The following is a 22,723-nucleotide window of genomic DNA, read 5'->3' as shown; positions in this document are numbered from 1 at the left end:
CAGCAGATTTGGGCTCATGTGGTGGACAATTTGGTGTTTTCTCAGGAGGAGGCTCAACGTTTTGCTAACCATCGTCGGTGTGTTGGTTCCCGGCTTCGGGTTGGGGATCTGGTCTGGTTGTCTTCCCGTCATGTTCCTATGAAGGTTTCTTCTCCTAAGTTTAAGCCTCGGTTTATTGGTCCTTACAGGATTTCTGAGATTATTAATCCGGTGTCTTTTCGACTGACTCTTCCGGCCTCTTTTGCGATCCATAATGTCTTCCATAGATCTTTATTGCGGAAATATGTGGAGCCCGTTGTTTCCTCTGTTGATCCTCCGGCCACTGTGTTGGTTGATGGGGAGTTGGAATATGTTGTTGAGAAGATTTTGGATTCCCGTTTTTTGAGGCGGAGGCTTCAGTACCTTGTCAAATGGAAGGGTTATAGCCAGGAGGATAATTCTTGGGTTTTTGCCTCTGATGTCCATGCCGCTGATTTGGTTCGTGCCTTTCATCTGGCTCGTCCTGATCGGCCTGGGGGCTCTGGTGAGGGTTCGGTGACCCTTCCTCAAAGGGGGGGTACTGTTGTGAATTCTGCTTTTGGGCTCACTCCGGTGGTTGTAGGTGGTAATGCAGTTGTTCCTGGGCTGCAGTCTTGGTCAGGTGTATCTCCTGATTGCAATTCTGACTGGGGTATTTAGGTTTGCAGGATTCATTAGTCCTTGCCAGTTGTCGATGGTTTTGGAAGGTGTTAGACCTCTGTCTGGTTTCTCCTGCTTAGCTGACAATTCAGCAAAGATAAGTGTCTGTTTTTTTTTCCTTGACACACATGCTGTGTGCTGGATTTTTGATTGTATTTCTGCTCTGTGTGTAGGATTCTCAGGAGTTGCAGATATACGTTCCACGTCTTTAGTTAGATGGAGGAATTTTTTGTATAATCTGCTGTGGATATTTTTGGAAGGGTTTTATACTGATCGCACAGTATTCTGTCCTATCCTTTCCTATTTTAGCTAGAGTGGCCTCTTTTGCTAAATCCTGTTTTCTGCCTGTGTGTGTCTTTCCTCTCCTACTCACAGTCAATATTCGTGGGGGGCTGCCTATCCTTTGGGGTTGTGCTCTGAGGCAAGATAGTATTCCTATTTCCATCTATAGGGGTATTTAGTCCTCCGGCTGTGACGAGGTGTCTAGGGTTTGTTAGGCACACCCCACGGCTACTTCTAGTTGCGGTGTTAGATCAGGATTTGCGGTCAGTACAGTTACCACCTACTCCAGTGAAAGTTATTCATGCGGCTCCAAAGTCACCGGATCATAACACTTGTGTAGCCAGATGATGACGCTGGCTCAACATCTCGAGCCTTTGGTGCGATTTTGCTTTTCCCACTGCCACCAGATGCTCCACCACCACCATCAGTACCAGCTGGCAACGACTGCTGTTGTGAATTCTGTTGTCGGGCTCCCTCCTGTGGTCATGAATGGTACTTCGGCTGGTTCTGTCCATGGACTTCCTCTGGTGGGTGTTTCTGAGTTTCCTTCCACAGGTGACGAGGTTAATTCGTTAGCTGGCTGCTCCATTTAGCTCCACTTGGATCTTTGCTCCATGCCACCTGTCAATGTTCCAGTATTGGTCTAGTTCTCTCCTGGATAGTTCTTGAGACCTGTCTTCCCAGCAGAGGTTAAGTTCCTGCTTGTTTTTCTTTGGTTTGCTGTTTTCCTGTCCAGCTTGCTATTTTTATTGTTGTCTTGCTTGCTGGAAGCTCTGGGACGCAGAGGGAGCGCCTCCGCACCGTGAGTCGGTGCGGAGGGTCTTTTTGCGCCCTCTGCGTGGTCTTTTTGTAGGTTTTTGTGCTGACCGCAAAGCAACCTTTCCTATCCTCAGTCTGTTCAGTTAGTCGGGCCTCACTTTGCTAAATCAATTTCATCTCTGTGTTTGTATTTTCATCTTTACTCACAGTCATTATATGTGGGGGCTGCCTTTTCCTTTGGGGAATTTCTCTGAGACAAGGTAGGCTTTATTTTTCTATCTTCAGGGCTAGCTAGTTCCTTAGGCTGTGCCGAGTTGCATAGGGAGCGTTAGGAGCATTCCACGGCTATTTCTAGTGTGCGTGATAGGATTAGGGATTGCGGTCAGCAGAGTTCCCACGTCCCAGAGCTCGTCCTTATTATCAGTAACTATCAGGTCATTCCGTGTGCTCTTAACCACCAGGTCCATTATTGTCCTGACCACCAGGTCATAACAGACCGCCCACGGCCTCTTCCACCAGACTTCCTCATTTTTGGAAAAATGTAACCAAAATAACAACTGGTATATGGTACTGTAAAACAAGGTAGAAGGTGTATATAAACTTGGTGTGAATTTAAATGTCCCTTTTTGGGGGGGAGAGTACAACAAAACTCAGGCCCAGTGTATTACACTACACACTGTATGTGGCAGAACGTGGCTGGAAGATATAAGACAATCTAACAGAACTGAGGTAGATCCACTTAGTGCCAATTTAAATCTCCCTTATTTTGGGGGGAGACTGCACCAAATCTCAGGCCCAGTGTATTACATTACACAATGTAAGAGGCAGAACGTGGCTGGAAGATATACGACAAACTAACAGAACTGACGTAGATCCACTTAGTGCCAATTTAAATCTCCCTTATTTTGGGGGGAGACTGCACCAAATCTCAGGCCCAGTGTATTACACTACATAATGTAAGTGGCAGAACGTGGCTGGAACATATACGACAAAGTAACAAAACTGACGTAGATCCACTTAGTGCCAATTTAAATCTCCCTTTTTTGGGGGGAAGACTGCAACAAAACTCAGGCCCAGTGTATTACACTACACAATGTAAGTGGCAGAACGTGGCTGGAAGATATACGACAAACTAACAGAACTGACATAGATCCACTTAGTGCCAATTTAAATCTCCTTTTTTTGGGGGGGAGACTGCACCAAAACTCATTCCCAGTGTATTACACTACACAATGTAAGTGGCAGAACGTGGCTGGAAGATATACAAAAAAATATAAGGGCTGTAGTACAATTCTCCCTACAATGATCTCAGGACAAGTATGGCAGCAATAAAAAGGACTGCTGCACACAAAAGTGTGGACAAATAAACAAGATAACTGTGCAGAAAGGAGCAGCAGGATTTTTGCTTTTAAAAAAGCAGTTGGTTTGCACAGCGGCGTACAAATAGCAATGCAGCTATCAGGGAGCCTTATAAGGCAGCCTAATAAGATACCGCCAGTTGGTGCTCGGAAGCGTTGACTGCACAGAGAAAAACACTTGCTACTGTGTCAGTGGGGTTCAGTAACTCCAGCTGTTCCCCTGCTGTGTAGCCGGCAACGTGTCCTGCGACCGCCAAAGACACAACAACAGACATTAAACTGCCTCCAGTGCAGGCCTCGGCCTACACTTTGCTCCTCCTGGATTCCCTGGGCTCCAGTACCGCCAGTTGGTGCTCGGAAGTGCTGGCTGCACAGAGAAAAATCCTTGCTTATGTGTCAGTAGGGTTCAGTAACGCCAGCTGTTCCCCTGCTGTGTAGCCGGCAATGTGTCCTGCGACCACCACGCAGATACAACAGATATTAAACTGCCTCCAGTGCAGGCCTTGGCCTACATTCTGCTCCTCCTGGATTCCCTGGGCTCCAATACCGTCAATTAGTGCTTGGAAGTGCTGGCTGCACAGAGAAAAATACTCGCCACTGTGTCAGTGAGGTTCAGTAACGTCAGCTGTTCCCCTGCTGTGTTGCCGGAAATGTGATCTGCGACCGCCACGCAGAGACAACAGATATTAAACTGCCTCCAGTGCAGGCCGAGGCCTACACTCTACTCCTCCTGGATTCCCCAGGCTCCAATACCACCAGTTGGTGCTCGGAAGTGCTGGCTGCACAGAGAAAAACACTCGCTCATGTGTCAGTGGGGTTCAGTAACGTCAGCTGTTTCCGTGCTGTGTAGACAGCAACGTGTCCTGTGACCGCCACGCAGACCCAACAGATAATAAATTGCCTCCAGTGCAGGCCTCGGCCTACACCCTGCTCCTCCTAGATTCCCTGGGCTCCAATACTGCCAGTTGGTACTCGAAGTGCTGGCTGCAAAGAGAAAAACACTCGCCACTGTGTCATTGGGGATCAGTAACATCAGCTGTTCCCCTGCTGTGTAGCCGGCAATGTGTCCTACAACCGCCACGCAGAAACAACAGATACTAAACTGCCTCCAGTGCTGGCCTCGGCCTACGCTCTGCTACTCCTAAATTTCCTGGGCTCCAATACCGCCAGTTGGTGCTCGGAAGTGCTGGCTGCACAGAGAAAAACACTCGCTCATGTGTCAGGGGGGTTCAGTAACGCTAGCTGTTCCCTTGCTGTGTAGCTGGCAATGTGTCATGCGACCGCCACGCAGACACAAAAGATATTAAACTGCCTCCAGTGCCGGCCTCAGCCTACACTCTGCTCCTCCTGGATTCCCTGAGCTCCAATACCGCCAGTTGGTGCTCGGAAGTGCTGGCTGCACAGAGAAAAACACTCGCCACTGTGTCAATGGGGTTCAGTAACGTCAGCTGTTTCCCTTCGGTGTAGCCGGCAATGTGTCATGCGACCGCCACGCAGACACAACTGTTGTGAATTCCGCTCTTGGGCTCCCTCCGGTGGTTGTAAGTGGCATTTTTGTGAGTTCTGCTCTAGGGCTCCCTCCGGTGGTTTTAAGTGGAATGGCTGCTCCTTGGATTTAGCAGTCTGCAGCTGCTTCCACTGATTGTCTTTCTGCTCGGCTTTTATGCCTGGCTCTTCCCTTCAGCCAGTGCCACTTGTCAATGGTTCCTGGTTGGATTCACATCTCTGCTTGGATTTCCCTGATATCCTGACCAGTTCAGCAAAGATAAGTCCTTGCTTTGCTCCTTTCTGTCCACATGTTGTGGACTTAATTGTTCTGTACATTCTATGTTTTGTCTAGCTTGTCAGTATGGATTTATTCAGTTAAGCTGGAAGCGCTGGGAAGCAAATTTACCCTCCACACCTTTAGTCAGGTGTGGAGATTTTTGTAAACTCTGTGTGGATTTTTCTAGTTTTTATTACTGACCGCACAGTTTTCTGTCCTGTCCTATCTATCTAGCTATACTGGCCTCCTTTGCTACATCCTGGTTTCATTCTATGTATGTCTTTTCCCTCTCCACTCACAGTCATTATTTGTGGGGGGCTTTCTGTCCTTTGGGGATTTTCTCTGAGGCAAGATAGCTTTCCTGTTTCTATCTTTAGGGGTAGTTAGTTCTCAGGCTGTGACGAGGTGTCTAGGGAGTGACAGGAACATCCCACGGCTACTTCTAGTGTTGTGTTGAGCTTAGGAACTGCGGTCAGTACAGGTACCACCTCCTTCAGAGCTCGTCCCATGTTGCTCCTAAACCACCAGTTCATAACACACAACAGATATTAAACTGCCTCCAGTGCAGGCCTCGGCCTACACTCTGCTCCTCCTGGATTCCCTGGGCTCCAATACCGCCAGTTGGTGCTCGGAAGTGCAGGCTGCACAGAGAAAAACGCTCGCTCAAGTGTCAGTGGGGATCAGTAACATCAGCTGTTCCTTTGCTGTGTAGCCTGCAATGTGTCCTACGACCGCCACGCAGAAACAACAGATATTAAACTGCCTCCAGTGCTGGCCTCGGCCTACACTCTGCTCCTCCTGGATTCCCTGGGCTCCAATACCGCCAGTTGGTGCTCAGAAGTGCTGGCTGCACAGAGAAAAACAATTGTCACTGTGTCATTGGGGTTCAGTAACATCAGCTGTTCCCCTGCTGTGTAGCCGGCAATGTGTCCTACGACTGCCACGCAGAAACAACAGATATTAAACTGCCTCCAGTGCTGGCCTCGGCCTACGCTCTGCTACTCCTAGATTTCCTGGGCTCCAATACCCCCAGTTGGTACACGGAAGTGCTGGCTGCACAGACAAAAACACTCGCTCATGTGTCAGGGGGGTTCAGTAACGCTAGCTGTTCCCTTGCTGTGTAGCTGGCAATGTGTCATGCGACCGCCACGCAGACACAAAAGATATTAAACTGCCTCCAGTGCCGGCCTCAGCCTACACTCTGCTCCTCCTGGATTCCCTGAGCTCCAATACCGCCAGTTGGTGCTCGGAAGTGCTGGCTGCACAGAAAAAAACACTCGCTCATGTGTCAGAGCGGTTCAGTAATGCCAGCTGTTCCTTGCTGTGTAGCCGGCAATGTGTCCTGCGACCGCTACGCGGACACAGCAGACATTAAACTGCCTCCTGTGCTGGCCTCAGCCTACACTCTGCTCCTCCTGGAATCTGTGGGCTCCAATACCACCAGTTGGTGCTCGGAAGTGCTGGCTGCACAGAGAAAAACACTCACTCATGTGTGAGTGTGGTTCAGTGACGCCAGCTGTTCCCCTGCTGTGTAGCCAGCAACGTGTCCTGTGACCGCCATGCAGACACAACAGATATTAAACTGCCTCCAGTGCAGGCATCGGCCTACACTCTGCTCCTCCTAGATTCCCCGGGCTCCAATACTGCCAGTTTGTGCTCAGAAGTGCTGGCTGCACAGAGAAAAACACTCCCCACTGTGTCAGTGGGGTTCAGTAACGTCAGCTGTTCCCCTGCTGTGTAGCTGGCAACGTGTCCTGCGACCGCCACGCAGACACAAAAACAGACATTAATCTGCCTCCAGGGCAGGCCTCGGCCTACACTCTGCTCCTCGTGGATTCCCTGGGCTCCAATACCACCAGATATTGCTTGGAAGTGCTGGATGAACATAGAAAAGGAGCAGCAGGATTTTTGCTTTTAAAAAAGCAGTTAGTTTGCACAGCGGTGTACAAACAGCAATGCAGCTATCAGGGAGCCTTATAAGGTAGCCTAATAAGATATCGCCAGTTGGTGCTCGGAAGTGTTGACTGCACAGAGAAAAACACTTGCCACTGTGTCAGTGGGGTTCAGTAACGCCAGCTGTTCCCCTGCTGTGTAGCCGGCAAAGTGTCCTGCGACCGCCACGCAGGCACAACAGATATTAAACTGCCTCCAGTGCAGGCCTCAGCCTACACTCTGCTCCTCCTGGATTCCCTGTGCTCCAATACCGCCAGTTGGTGCTCGGAAAAGCTGGCTGCAAAGAGAAAAACACTCGCTCATGTGTCAGAAGGGTTCAGAGACACCAGCTGTTCCCCTGCTGTGTAGCTGGCAACGTGTCCTGCGACCGCCAAGCAGACACAACAGATATTAAACTGCCTCCAGTGCAGGCCTCGGCCCACACTCTGCTCCTCCTAGATTCCCTGGGCTCCAAAACCGCCAGTTGGTGCTCGGAAGTGCTTGCTGCACAGAGAAAAACACTCCCTCATGTGTCAGTGGGGTTCAGTAACGCCAGCTGTTCCCCTGCTGTGTAGCCGGCAATGTGTCCTGCGACCACCACGCAGACACAACAGATATTAAACTGCCTCCAGTGCTGGCTTCGGCCTACACTCTGCTCCTCCTGGATTCCCTGGGCTCCAATACCGCCACTTGGTGCTCGGAAGTGCTGGCTGCACAGAGAAAAACTCGCTCATGTGTCAGTGGGGTTCAGTAACGCCAGCTGTTCCCCTGCTGTGCAGCCGGCAATGTGTCCTGCGACCGCCACGAAGACACAACAGATATTAAACTGCCTCCACTGCAGGCCTCGGCCTACACTCTGCTCTTCCTGGATTCCCTGGGCGCCAATACCGCCAGTTAGTGCTCGAAAGTGCAGGCTGCACAGAGAAAAACACTCGCTCACTTGTCAGTGGGGTTCAGTAACGTCAGCTGTTCCCTTGCTGTGTAGCTAGCAACGTGTCCTGTTACCGCCTTGCAGACACAACAGATATTAAACTGCCTCCAGTGGAGGCCTCGGCCTACACTCTGCTCCTCCTAGATACCCCGGGCTCCAATACCGCCAGTTGGTGCTCGGAAGTTCTGGCTGCACAGAGAAAAACACTGGCTCATGTGTCAGTGGGGTTCAGTAACGCCCGCTGTTCCCCTGCTGTGTAGCCGGCAATGTGTCCTGCGACCACCACGCAGACACAACAGATATTAAACTGCCTCCAGTGCAGGCCTCGGCCTACACTCTGCTCCTCCTAGATTCCCTGGGCTCCAATACCGCCAGTTAGTGTTCGGAAGTGCTGGCTGCAGAGAGAAAAACACTCGCCACTGTGTCATTGGGGTTCAGTAACGTCAGCTGTTCCCCTGCTGTGTGCTCGGCAATGTGTCCTGCGACCGCCACACAGACGCAACAGATATTAAACTGCCTCCAGTGCAGAGCTCGGCCTACACTCTGCTCCTCCTGATTTCCCTGGTCTCCAATACTGCCAGTTGATGCTCGGAAGTGCAGGCTGCACAGAGAAAAATACTCACTCACGTGTCAGTGGGGTTCAGTAACGTCAGCTGTTCCCCTGCTGTGTAGATAGCAACGTGTCCTGTGACCGCCTTGCAGACACAACAGATATTAGACTGCCTGCAGTGGAGGCCTCGGCCTACACTCTGCTCCTCCTAGATACCCCGGGCTCCAATACCGCCAGTTGGTGCTCGGAAGTGCTGGCTGCACAGAGAAAAACACTCGATCATGTGTCAGTGGGGTTCCGTAACGCCAGCTGTTCCCCTGCTGTGTAGCCGGCAATGTGTCCTGCGACCGCCACGCAGACACAACAGCTATTAAACTGCCTCCAGTGCAGGCCTTGGCCTACACTCTTCTCCACTTGGATTCCCTGGGCTCCAATACCGCCAGTTGGTGCTCGGAAGTGCTGGCTGCACAGAGAAAAACAGTCGCTCATGTGTCAGTGGGGTTCAATGACGCCAGCTGTTCCCCTGCTGTATGGCCGGCAACGTGTCCTGCGACCACCACGCAGACTCAACAGATATTATACTGCCTCCAGTGCAGGCCTCAGCCTACACTCTGCTCCTCCTAGATTCCCCGGGCTCCTACACAGCCAGTTGGTGCTCGGAAGTGCTGGCTGCACAGAGAAAAACACTCGCCACTGTGTCAGTGGGGTTCAGTAACGTCAGTTGTTCCCCTGCTGTGTATCTAGCATCGTATCCTGCGACCGCCACGCAGACAAAACAGATATTAAACTGCCTCCAGTGCTGGCCTCGGCCTACGCTCTGCTCCTCCTGGATTCCCTGTGCTCCAATACCGCAAGTTGGTGCTCGGAAGTGCAGGCTGCACAGAGAAAAATACTCGCTCATGTGTCAGTGGGGTTCAGTAACGTCAGCTGTTCCCCTGCTGTGTAGCCGGCAATGTGTCCTGCGACCGCCACGCAGACACAACAGATATTAAACTGCCTCCACTGCAGGCCTTGGCCTACACTCTGCTCCTCCTAGATTCCCTGGGCCCCAATACCGCCAGTTGGTGCTCGGAAGTGCTGGCTGCACAGAGAAAAACACTCGCCACTGTGTCAGTGAGGTTCAGTAACATCAGCTGTTCCCCTGCTGTGTAGCCGGCAATTTGTCCTGCGACCACCACGCTGAGACAACAACAGATATTAAAGGGAACCTGTCCCCCCCCTAAGGCGTCGGTAACTAAAAGAGCCACCTTGTGCGGCACTAATGCTGCACAAGGAAAAGGTGCTTCTTTTCATTTTGCTCCTTGCACACGTTAAAGTTAACACTTATAAAATGTGTCCCCTCATACCCTGAAACCGTCCCGAAGGCTGGACTTTCCTTCTTAATGAGATTCAGCACAGCTGTCATTCACACCCCCTTGGCGCCGTGCGCCGCCTCCTCAGCATTGTTTGAATCTGTCCCGGAGCCTGCGCTGTTATGTTGTCCCTTGGCCTTGCGCAGTTAGCGCTGCCCCTCTTCAGACATCATATGTTGTCAGGCTGACTGCGCCAGTGCGGCCACCCTACCCAAGATCACGCCCCGCAGTGTCTTCAGATTTATTGACACTGCGGGGTTGTGATTCATGGGCATGCGCAGTGCATATCTTCTCCTCTCACTCATCTGCTTCGGCCTTCTTCTGACTGTGCCGCGTCACGGCCGTAGCATGCAACTTGGGATCATCTGGAGCGGCACAGTCTGAAGAAGGCAGGAGGATATGAGTGAGAGGTGAAGATATGCACTGCGGATGCCGATGAATCCCAGGTCTGCAGTGTCTTCAGATTTATTCACACTGCAGGCCTGTGATTCATGGGCATGCGCAGTGCATTTTTTCACCTCTCACTCATCTCCTTCCGCCTTCTTCTGACTGTGCCGCGTCACGGCCGTGGCATGCAATTTGGGATCAGCTGGCATGGCACAGTGTGAAGAAGGCGGAAGGAGATGAGTGAGAGGCGAAGATATGCACTGCGGATGCCCATGAATCCCAGGCCGGCAGAGTGAATAAATAAGAAGACACGGCGGGTCGGGATCTCTGGCAGGGTAGTCGCACAGGCTCAGCCAGCCTGACAACAAATGATGTCTGAAGACAGGCAGCGCTAACTGCGCAGGGCCAAGGGATAACATAGCAGCGCAGTCTCCGGGACAGATTCAAACAATGCTGAGGAGGCGGCGCACGGCACCAAGGGGGGTGTGAATGACAGCTGTGCTGCGTCTCATTAAGAAGGAAAGTTCCGCTTCTGGGACGGTTTCAGGGTATGAGGGGACACATTTTATAAGGGTTAACTTCAGCGTGTACAAGGAGCATAATAAAAAGAGGCACCTTTTCCTTGTGCAGCATTAGTGCCGCACAAGGAGGCTCTTTAAGTTGCAAACACCTTTGGGGGTTAAAGGTTCCCTTTCAACTGGCTCCAATTAGGCCTCAGCATATACTCTGCTTCTCCTGGATTCCGTGGGCTCCAACATTGCCAGTTGCTGCTCAGAAGTGTCTTTGTCATGGGTAGTCCCTCCTGCCCATCCTGGTTCCAGTACCATCAGCTGGTTCCGGGCAGAGCCTTTGGCTTAGGTGCCTCCTTCTGAGTATCCGAGTTCCACCAACGTCAGGTGGTCCTTGGTAGTGCTTTCTGGCACGGGTACCTCCTGCTTAGTAACCGGGTTCCAGTAACGTCAGCTGGTCCTCGGTAGTTCCATTGGCTCTTGTACCTTCGGCTAGCCATCCGGGTTCCAGTACCATCAGCTGGTTCTCGGCAGGGTCTTTTGCTCTTGTACCTTCTGCTCCCCATCCTGGTTCCAGTACCGTCAGCTGGTTCCGGGCAGAGCCTTTGGCTTAGGTGCCTCCTTCTGGGTATCCGAGTTCCACCAACATCAGGTGGTCCTTGGTAGTGCTTTCTGGCATAGGTACCTCCTGCTTAGTAACTGGGTTCCAGTAACGTCAGCTGGTCCTCGGTAATTTCATTGGCTCTTGTACTTTCGGCTAGCCATCCGGGTTCCAGTACTGTCTGCTGGTTCTCGCCAGTGTCTTTTGCTCTTGTACCTTCTGCTACATTTCCACATTCAAGACCCTAACGATGATGACCCTGAAGACCAAGAAGCAGAAGAACAAGAAGCTGCAGAACAAAAAGCAGAAGAACATTAAGCATAAGATGATAAATCAGAACAAAAGATATCTAAATTATAAGCAGAAGCAGACTAAGCAGTGTATAGGGGTGAGTCCATTCCTCCTCGTGGTGCCCCTGGAAAAAACCTGCTGCTGCAGGCCAAACTGAACGTGGACAAATCCTGTTGTAAATCTTTTATGACAGGCAGAACAGTAGGTGTAATCTTCAAACTTTTATAGATCACAACTACAGGAAGGCCTGGCTCTCACAGATAAGTATATGACGAAGAAGAAGAAGATGAAGAAGTTGATTATGAAGAAGAATAATAGTTGAATAAAAAGAATATGAAGAATGTAAAAAAAAATAATACGAAGAAGGTGAAGAAGAAGATGAATAAGGTGAAGGAGAAGTTGATGGAAAAGATGATGCTGCTGAGGATGATGAAGAAGAAAGTGAGGGAGAAGTTAAAAAGAAGGTGAACAGCATGAAAGTAGTGAAACATAAATATCTTACTAAATATAAAAAATTGTAACATAGTCAATAGCTTTGTAACTCCGAACGTCTTAAAAAAAATTAATTCCTGCTATTCCATTTGATTGGGCTAAATCTCTATGCCTTTAATGTCTCCTCCACCTCCCCAATACATCCTACATTATTCTTAGTTTTTTTCCTTCATGTAGAATTAACCTACAAGGAAAGAAAGGGTTTATTTTAATTCCGATATTTTGGTCCCATTGACTTGCATTGGTATCGGGTATCGGTATCGGCGATATCCGATATTTTTTGAATATCGGCCGATCCAATCCGATACCGATACTTTTGGATATCGGAAGGTATCGTTCAACACTAGTTGTAAGTCTTTAATAGCCTGGAATTGATCTCTGTTTAAATTGCTATGATGGTTGGTTCTCTGGGTTTCAGCAGGCAGTTTTTCAGATCTTGTTCGACCAAAGTCTGAAAGAGTTCTAAGGCTAGTTTCACACTAGCGTTTACCTGATCTGCGGAGGGCTGCGGACTTCCTCTGTGAAGCCCCGCCCCCGGCCGCACCTCCACCGCTAGCTCTGCCTACTTCTGCATTCGGCCTGCATTCAGCCTGCGTACCTATCTTTAACATTAGGTACGCAGGTCGTGCGGCTGTATGCGGATGCTTCCGCATGCGTCGTTTTGACAATGCGGAGAAAAAAATTTGCTACAGGCTGCGTCCTACGCTGGTCACCGCATCGTCAAAATGGCGCATGCGGAAGCATCCGCATATAGCGGCACAACCTGCATACCTAATGTTAAAGATAGGTACGCAGGCCGCATGCAGAAGTAGGTGGAGCTAGCGGCGAAGGTGCGGCCAAGGGCGGGGCTTCACGGAGGAAGTCCGCAGCCCTCCGCAGATCAGGTAAATGCAAATGTGAAACTGGCCTTAGGAGGAAACCCTTGATTGTAGTGGATAGTATGCTGAATTAGACAAAATCACCTGTATGTCCTTATCCTTTATTTTGTCTTCATCAAAATTTTCTTCTTGGAGATTAGTTAGCATAAGTAAAGTACATTGTTCCATAAAGGAAAAAGACGCATTATTTTCCCTGGTGCAGTCCAAATCTCTACTCCTGGAGTTGGGATTTTTCTGATTATCTGTAAGAAAATGTCTTTTAAGGCCGGCGTCACACTAGCGAGTTTTACGGACGTATGAGCGCATAAAATACGTCCGTAAAGCACGCATTACACACGGCCCAATTATTCTCTATGCCCCTGCTCCTATCTGCCGTATTTTACTGATCCGTATTATACGGCTTTCTACGGCCGTAGAAAATCGCAGCTTGCTGCGTTTGTCACCGTATTGCGCAAAAAAATCGCCAATGAAAGTCTATGGAAGCCAGAAAAATACGGATTACACACGGACCAGCAGTGTGACTTGCGAGAAATACGCAGCGGTGTTAGAGAGAAAAGCCGGTAATTCAGTGCGATGTACAGTAAAATCACACTGACAGCTTACAGTAGAATAGGTAGAATAAATGTGTACATATAGAATAGGTATATATATATATGTCAGTGAGACACATATATGTATATATATTATTATTTCATACAGCGCGAGATAGCTTTAAAGCCGGTAATTCAATTGCCGGCTTTTGCAATTACCTTCCAAAACCCAACATGATATGAGACATGGTTTACATACAGTAAACCATCTCATATTCCCATTTTTTTTGCATATTCCACACTACTAATGTTAGTAGTGTGTATATGCAAAATTTGGCCGTTCTAGCTGTTAAATTAAAGGGTTAAATGGTGGAAAAAATTGGCGTGGGCTCCCGCGCAATTTTCTCCGCCAGAGTAGTAAAGCCAGTGACTAAGGGCAGATATTAATAGCCTGGAGAGGGTCCATGGTTATTGCCCCCCCCCCCGGTTAAAAACATCTGCCCCCAGCCACCCCAGAAAAGGCACATCTGGAAGATGCGCCTATTCTGGCACTTGGCCACTCTCTTCCCATTCCCGTGTAGCAGTGGGATATGGGGTAATGAAGGGTTAATGCCACCTTGCTATTGTAAGGTGACATTAAGCCAAAATAATAATGGAGAGGCGTCAATTATGACACCTCTCCATTATTAATCCAACAGTAGTAAAGGGTTAAAAAAACACAAACACATTATTTAAAAGTATTTTAATGAAATAAAAACAAAGGTTGCAATATTTTATCCTACGCTCAATCCATCTGAAGACCCTCGCTCTGTAACAAAGAAAAAATAATAAACCAACAATATACATACCTTCCGAAGATCTGTAACGTCCCACGATGTAAATCCATCTGAAGGGGTTAAAATATTTTACAGCCAGGAGCTCTGCTAATGCAGCGGTGCTCTTGGCTGCAAAACCCCAGGGAATGAAGGTAAAGTAGGTCAATGACCTATATTTACCTTCATTTGCGGTGAGGCGCCCTCTGCTGGTTGTCCTCATATGAACTCGAGCCTGGGAGCTTTCTAGGAAATTTCCCACGCTCGAGGAACAACCAGCAGAGGGCGCCTCACCGCAAATGAAGGTAAATATTGGTCATTGACCTACTTTACCTTCATTCCCCGGGGTTTTGCAGCCATGAGCACCGCTGCATTAACAGATCTCCTGGCTGTAAAATATTTTAACCCCTTCAGATGAATTTACATCGTGGGACGTTACAGATCTTCGGAAGGTATGTATATTGTTGGTTTATTATTTTTTCTTTGTTACAGAGCGAGGGTCTTCAGATGGATTGAGCGTAGAATAAAATATTACAACAACCTTTGTTTTTATTTAATTAAAATACTTTTAAATAATGTGTTTGTGTTTTTTTTAACCCTTTACTACTATTGGATTAATAATGGATAGGTGTCATAATTGATGCCTCTCCATTATTAATTTGGCTTAATGTCACCTTACAATAGCAAGGTGGCATTAACCCTTCATTACCCCATATCCCACCGCTACACGGGAATGGGAAGAGTGGCCAAGTGCCAGAATAGGCGCATCTTCCAGATGTGCCTTTTCTGGGGTGGCTGGGGCAGATGTTTTTAGCCAGGGGGGGCCAATAACCATGGACCCTTTCCAGGCTATTAATATCTGCCCTCAGTCACTGGCTTTACTACTCTGGTGGAGAAAATTGCACGGCAGCCCACGCCAATTTTTTCCGCCATTTAACCCTTTAATTTAATAGCTAGAACGGCCAAATTTTGCATATACACACTACTAACATTAGTAGTGTGGAATATGCAAAAAAAATGGGGATATGAGATGGTTTACTGTATGTAAACCATGTCTCATATCATGTCGGGTTTAGGAAGGAGATAGCAAAAGCCGGCAATTGAATTACCGGCTTTAAAGCTATCTCTCGCTGTATGAAATAATATTATATATACATATATGTGTCTACTGACATATATATATATATATATATACAGTATATATGTTTTTAGGTTTTTTTTTACACATGGATCCCTTGTATAGCCGTATGTCGGTTTTGCAAGCCTGCGAGAAAAACACGCAGTACGGATGCCATACGGATTACATACGGAGGATGCCATGCGCAAAATACGCTGACACACCCTGCCTACGGAGGAGCTACGGACCACTATTTTGGGGACTTTTCAGCGTATTACGGCCGTACTGTGAGATTTTCTCGCAGGCTAGCAATACCGACATACAATGGATCCATGGGCTCAAATAATCGTAAAAACATATATACTGTCTATATATATATATATATATATATATATATATATGTCAGTGAGACACACATATATATATTAATATTTCATACAGTGCTAGATAGCTTAAAAGTCGGTAATTCATTTGCTGGCTTTTCCTATCTCCTTCACAAACCCGACATGATATGAGACATGGTTTACATATAGTAAACCATCTCATATCCCTTTTTTTTTGCATATTCCACACTACTAATGTTAGTAGTGTGTATGTGCAAAATTTGGGCACTCTAGCTATTAAATTAAAGGGTTAAATCGCGGTAAAAAATTGGCGTGGGCTCCCGCGCAATTTTCTCTGCCAGAATGGTAAAGCCAGTGACTGAGTGCAGATATTAATAGCCTGGAGAGGGTCCATGGTTATTGCCTACCCCCTGGCTAAAAACATCTGCCCCCAGCCACCCCAGAAAAGGCACATCTGGAAGATGCGCCTATTCTGGCACTTGGCCACTCTCTTCCCATTCCCGTATAGCGGTGGGATATGGGTAATGAAGGGTTAATATCACCTTGCTATTGAAAGGTGACATTAAGCCAGATTAATAATGGAGAGGCGTCAATTTTGACACCTATCCATTATTAATCCAGTAGTATGAAATGGTTAAAAAAACACACACACATTATTACAAAGTATTTTAATGAAATAAATACACAGGTTGCTGCAATATTTTATTATACTGGTAATCCACCTGAAGACCCTTGTCACCTGGAACAAATGTAAAAAAAACAAACAACAATATTCCATACCTTCCGATGATCAGTCTCGTCCCACGCTGTAAATCCATATGAAAGGGTTAACTAATTTTACAAGCAGAAGCCTGATAATGCAGCCACCCCTGTCTGTAAAAACCTGGCGAATGAATGGAATGTAGGTGAATGACCTGTAGTTTTCTCGAGCTGCAGTGATGCGCCCTCTGCTGGATGTCCTCATATGAACTCGAGCGTGGGAAAATATTCTGAAAAGTTCCCAGGCTCGAGTTCATATGAAGACATCCAGCAGAGGGCGCATCACTGCAACTCAAGGTAACTACAGGTCATTCACCTATATTCCATTCATTCGCCGGGTTTTTACAGACAGGGGCTGCTGCATTAGCAGGCTTCTGCTTGTAAAATTAGTGGCTGGGGGCAGATGTTTTTAGCCAGGGGGGGCCAATAACCATGGACCCTCTCTAGGCTATTAATATCTGCCCTCAGTCACTGGCTTTACCATTCTGGCGGAGAAAATTGCGCGGGAGCCCACGCCATTTTTTTCCGCGATTTAACCCTTTAATAGCTAGAGCGCCCAAATTTTGCACATACACACTACTAACATTAGTAGTGTGGAATATGAAAAAAAAAAAAAAGCGATATGAGATGGTTTAGGCTGGTTTCACATTGGCGTTTTTTGGGGTGCGTTTTTGCGGTAAAAAACGCAAAAAAAGCATGGTGAAAAAACGCGTGTAAACGCTGCGTTTTTTTGACGCATGCGTTTTTGCATGTGGTGAAAAAAACGCGGCGTTTTGACGCGTTTACATGTGTTTTTACATGCGTTTGCGTTTTTTAAACGCATGCTGAGAAATGTGTGACAGCTGCCAATCATCAAAATAAAGTAAAAAACCCACTATAAACAGAAATAGTTAGGGTTAGGGGTAGGGTTAGGGGTAGGGATCATAACCCTAACCCTATCCCTAAAGGGATCCTACCCCTAACCCTACTCCTAACCCTAACCCTAAGGGATCCTAACCCTAACCCTACCCCTAACTCTACCCCTAACCCTAAGGGATCCTAACCCTACCCCTAACCCTACCCCTAACCCTACCCCTAACCCTAAGGGATCCTAACCCTAACCCTACCCCTAACCCTACCCCTAACCATAAAGGGGTTAGGGTTAGGGTTAGGATCCCTTAGGGGTAGGGTTAGGGGTAGGGTTAGGGGTAGGGTTAGGGGTAGGATTGGTTAGGGGTAGGGTTAGGGGTAGGGTTAGGGTTAGGGTTAGGATCCCTTAGGGTTAGGGTTAGGGGTAGGGTTAGGGGTAGGGTTAGGGGTAGGGTTAGGGGTAGAGTTAGGGGTAGGGTTAGGTTCCCTTTATCACCTTTATGTTGGGGGGTGGCATATCAGTGTGTTTTCTGGGTTTTTAATAAAAAAAGCATGCGTTTTTTACCGCAAAAAACGCATGCACCAAAAAACGCATGCGTCCCCATTGACTCCAATGTATTTTTTGACCCAAAAAAAACGCATGAAAACGCATGCGTTTTTTTTTTTGGTCCAAAAAACACTTCTAAAAATACTACAAGTAGCATTTCAGAAAATGAACGCATGCAGTAAAAAAACGCATGCGTCACAAAACGCGACCAAACGCGTACACAAAAAAACGCATGCCTTTTCAATGTTAAATATAGGAAGAAAAAAAACGCATGCTTTTTTTGAAAAAAAAACGCTGCAGACAAAAACGCAAGTGTGAAACCACCCTTACTGTATGTAAACCATGTCTCATATCATGTCGGGTTTGTGAAGGAGATAGGAAAAGCAGGCAAATGAATTACCGGCTTTTAAGCTATCTAGCACCCCTATACTATGTGTAGACATTTATCTTAGCTATTCTATTCTAACCTATCAGTGTGATTTTACTGTACACCGCACTGAATTGCCGGCTTTTCGCTAGAACACCGCTGCGTATTTCTCGCAAGTCACACTGCTGGTCCGTGTGTAATCCATATTTTTCTCGCTCCCATAGACTTTCATTGGCGTATTCTTTGCGCAATACGGTGACAAACGCAGCATGCTTCGATTTTCTACGGCCGTAGAAGACTATATAATACGGATCAGTAAAATACGGCAGATAGGAGCTGGGCCATAGAGAATCATTGTACCGTATGCAATCCGTATTTTCTGCACCTCTCATACGTCCGTAAAACACGCTAGTGTGAGGCCGGCCTAAGAAGGCGAGTAAATTTTGTTAACGTCTTTGATAGTTTCAAATAAATTGAAGTTACAAGTAGGAACAAAATTTAAGCATTTAGCCAATATTTCAATCTGTATAGAAGATAAGATGGTGGGAGTTAGCATTATAACACTGTCCTGGTGCTGGTTCAATAGTATTGTCTGTGTTTCCTTTCCCTCCTGGGATATCTTCTCCATTCTCTCTTATGGGCTCTCCTGCCCCCCTCCTCCTCCTGTGTTTTTTGATATAGCAGTGCTCTGAGCGTGTCTGGTGTCTGCGCAAAAGATACACGTGTCTGTGTCACAGTCTGATGGATTATACTCTGATGAGGAAAAAGACACAGATTTTCTGCGTGCATACTCCCATTGACGCCAATGAGGTTGATTTCTTAGTATAGACTTAGGTGTATTTTCCATGCCTTTTCTCCATGAGTAAACCTTATCATTTTTATAATCAGATGAATCTCTGTTAAACTTAGATTTTTTCATTTTTATGTTGGAATCTTCCATAGTTTTTAAATGATCAGTAATTTTTTGGGGAGTATATTGATATCAGCATATTTGGAAAGTTCTCTGCTCTGACACCCTGCTCTGATCTCACTGCAGAGTGAATATAAGCTGCCTGAGTACGAGAGTCACCAGTGAAATTACTAACACTTAGAGCTTTTATCTCCATAAATACAGTACAGCAGAGGTGACAGTGCTGTGAGAGAGGAATAGCAGACATCTTCACTGCCCTTTCCCCACCACACTGACTGACAGGAGAGCAAAGCTCATACACTGAGAAATAAGTGATATTCTGCTCTGCAGCCACTATTATATTCTGCTCTGCAGCCACTATTATATTCTGCTCTGCAGCCACTATTATATTCTGCTCTGCAGCCACTATTATATTCTGCTCTGCAGCCACTATTATATTCTGCTCTGCAGCCACTATTATATTCTGCTCTGCAGCCACTATTATATTCTGCTCTGCAGCCACTATTATATTCTGCTCTGCAGCCACTATTATATTCTGCTCTGCAGCCACTATTATATTCTGCTCTGCAGCCACTATTATATTCTGCTCTGCAGCCACTATTATATTCTGCTCTGCAGCCACTATTATATTCTGCTCTGCAGCCACTATTATATTCTGCTCTGCAGCCACTATTATATTCTGCTCTGCAGCCACTATTATATTCTGCTCTGCAGCCACTATTATATTCTGCTCTGCAGCCACTATTATATTCTGCTCTGCAGCCACTATTATATTCTGCTCTGCAGCCACTATTATATTCTGCTCTGCAGCTACTATTATATTCTGCTCTGCAGCCACTATTATATTCTGCTCTGCAGCCACTATTATATTCTGCTCTGCAGCCACTATTATATTCTGCTCTGCAGCCACTATTATATTCTGCTCTGCAGCCACTATTACATTCCACATCCAGTTCAACATGAACAATTTTGGTGAAAGTTTTCTTTAACTGTTTGCATACATTTTATCAAGTGTTCCATTTTTATTCTTCCATGTGTTGAATGTTTCCTAATAGGCATTTCTTACAAGAGTTTGGTTTGGAGAGCTGAGTGTTGACAATGAGCTGTGGAGAATAATCACTTGTTTGATTTTCTTTCCTCTTCTTTATACACGGCTATTAACATTCAGGTAAGTAAAACAGTATTTAAAGGCAGTTAAATTGATGCTGCCACATATGAGGTTACTATGAGTGACAGGGCTTTGAAGAAATGACAGTGAGATTTATAAAATAAATTATTTCTCCCTTCATAGAAGTCATAATCGTTATATATATTTAAAGTCTTCATAGTGTGCCTGGCTCGTGACTTCTGTAAGACAGATGGCTTCCTCTGTGCTAATTATTCTCCAGAGATCTCTCCTTATACATAACATCTATTCATACAGATATGCAGTCATGTAAACATATCACAGTTATGTATATCTTTATACAGTCACGTGAACATGTCATGGGACATCACATTTAAATTTGTAGCCTTTATAGAAATATAATTTTTTTAAATTAATTCAAACTTTATAACTGCAATATAAACTAATACATTTACTTTTTTATAAAAAAGTAAGAAAAAATTTGACACACATGGCACTTTTCTGTGAGAAATACCAATTATCATTAGCTCGAAGAAGTAGTCCAGGATTAGAGAAAAAAAAAGTTTTTCTTATGTGGCATGTTCCACCATAATTTCCCAGTTTTCCTCCCCTGGATGTTTGTTTGTGTCCTGGTGCATCATCACCTGCTGCTTCTTTTCCTGCCCAGCACTATGACTCTGCTCCATTCTGATCACTGTGGGGACACAATAAAGCTAGACAAGCTATAAAATAATGCGATACTTCCAATGTTCACCAAGTCACAAATCTTAGAAGGGAGACAATTTTAATTAATTTATGTCAGTAATTTTTGGACCTAGCTTAGTGCAGCATTTGATCACTGTACAGTGGGTATGGAAACTATTCACACCCCTTAAAATTTTTCACTCTTTGTTTCATTCCAGCCATTTGCGAAATATAAAAAAAGTTATTTTTTTCTCATTAATGTACACTCTGCACCCCATCTTGACTGAAAACAAACAGAAATGTAGTAATTTTTGCAAATTTAATGAAAAAGAAAACTAAAATATCACATGGTCATAAGTATTCAAACCCTTTGCTCAGTTTTGAGTAGAAGCACCCTTTTGAGCTAGCACAGCCATGAGTCTTCTAGGGAATGATGCAACAAGTTTGTCACACCTGGATTTGGCGATCCTCTGACATTCTTCCTTGCAGATTCTCTCCAGTTCTGTTAGGTTGGAAGGTGAACGTTGGTGGACAGCCATTTTCAGGTCTCTCAAGAGATGCTCAATCTCAGGGCTCTTGCTGGACCAGTCAAGAATGGTCACAGAGTTGTTCTGAAGCCACTCCATTGTTATTTTAGCTGTGTGTTTGGGGTCATTGTCTTATTGGATGGTGAACCTTCGGCCAATCTGAGGTCCAGAGCACTCTGGAAGAGGTTTTCATCCAAGATATCTCTGTACTTAGCCACATTCATGTTTCTTTCAATGACAGCCAGTTGTCCTGTCCCTGCAGCTGAAAAACACCGTCACAGCATGATGCTGCCACTACCATGTTTCACTGTTGGCTTTGTATTGGGCAGGTGATCAGCAGTGCCTAGTTTTCTCCACACATACCGCTTAGAATTATCACCAAAAAGGTCTATCTTTCTCTCATCAGACCAGAGAATCTTATTTCTCATAGTCTGGGAGTCCTTCATGTGTTATTTAGCAAACTCTATGCAGGCTCTCATATGTCTTGCAATGAGGAGAGGCTTCCATATTGCCACTCCGCCGTAAAGGCCCGACTGGTGGAGGGGCTGTATTGATAGTTGATTTTGCGGAACTTTCTCCCATCTCCCTACTGCATCTCTAGAGCTCAGCCACAGTGATCTTGGGGTTCTTCCTTACCTCTCTCATCAAGGCTTTTCTCCCATGATTGTTCAGTTTGGCTGGATGGCCAGGTTTAGGAAGACTTCTGATGGTCCCAACCTTCTTCCATTTAAGGATTATGGAGGTCACTGTTGTCAGGATCCTGTCAGCACCAGCGCAGTGCCACGGCTGAAAAGGATGACTCACTCACACTGTGGGAGAGCCCGGGGTCAGATACCACAAGGAAAACTCAGACAGACGGGACCTGAGCAGCGTGCTCAATATGGTAGAGAACAGAAGGACCTACGATCATGTGACCATAGGGGTGTGGCTTAGCGTCCTGCTCCTGGAGACGAGTGCAGGATTTTACAGGGAATCTGAAGTAGAGGAGAGGGGAACTCAGGTTGGACAGGCGGGGGTCATACACGGAGAGGGCGGCTATTGTGAATTCTGCTCTTGGGTTCCTCCAGTGGTTGTAGGTGGGAATGCAGTTGTCTCTGAGTTGCAGTCCTGGCCAGGTGTATCTGCTGATTACAATTCTGACTGGGATATTTAAGTGTGCATGATTCATTAGCCCTTGCCAGTTGTCAATGTTCCTTGTGAAGTGTTGGATCACTTTCTGGCTTCTCCTGCTTAGCTGCCAAATTCAGCAAAGATAAGTGTTTGGTTTTTTGTGTCTGTGGCACACTGCTGTGTGCTTGTTTTTGTTTGTATTCCTGCTCTAATTGTAGGATTCGCTGGAGTTGCAGATATACGCTCCTACATCTTTAGTTAGATGTAGGAAGTTTT

General features: G+C 46.5%; 1 protein-coding gene across 1 annotated transcript in view; it reads left to right on the top strand.

The window, feature by feature from the left end:
- The window catches only part of TRPM2 (transient receptor potential cation channel subfamily M member 2), a 1,329,765-nt gene that overhangs the window by 497,003 nt on the left and 810,039 nt on the right, over window positions 1-22,723 (top strand). Inside the window, exon 16 of the mRNA XM_069733764.1 lies at window positions 20,056-20,168. Coding sequence (XP_069589865.1) covers window positions 20,056-20,168 — 113 coding nt within the window. The remainder of the gene's footprint in view (window positions 1-20,055; window positions 20,169-22,723) is intronic.

This window comes from Ranitomeya imitator, chromosome 7 (genome assembly GCF_032444005.1).
Source record: "Ranitomeya imitator isolate aRanImi1 chromosome 7, aRanImi1.pri, whole genome shotgun sequence".
Classification (NCBI taxonomy): domain Eukaryota; kingdom Metazoa; phylum Chordata; class Amphibia; order Anura; family Dendrobatidae; genus Ranitomeya; species Ranitomeya imitator.
This window is presented reverse-complemented; position numbering and strand designations above follow the sequence as displayed.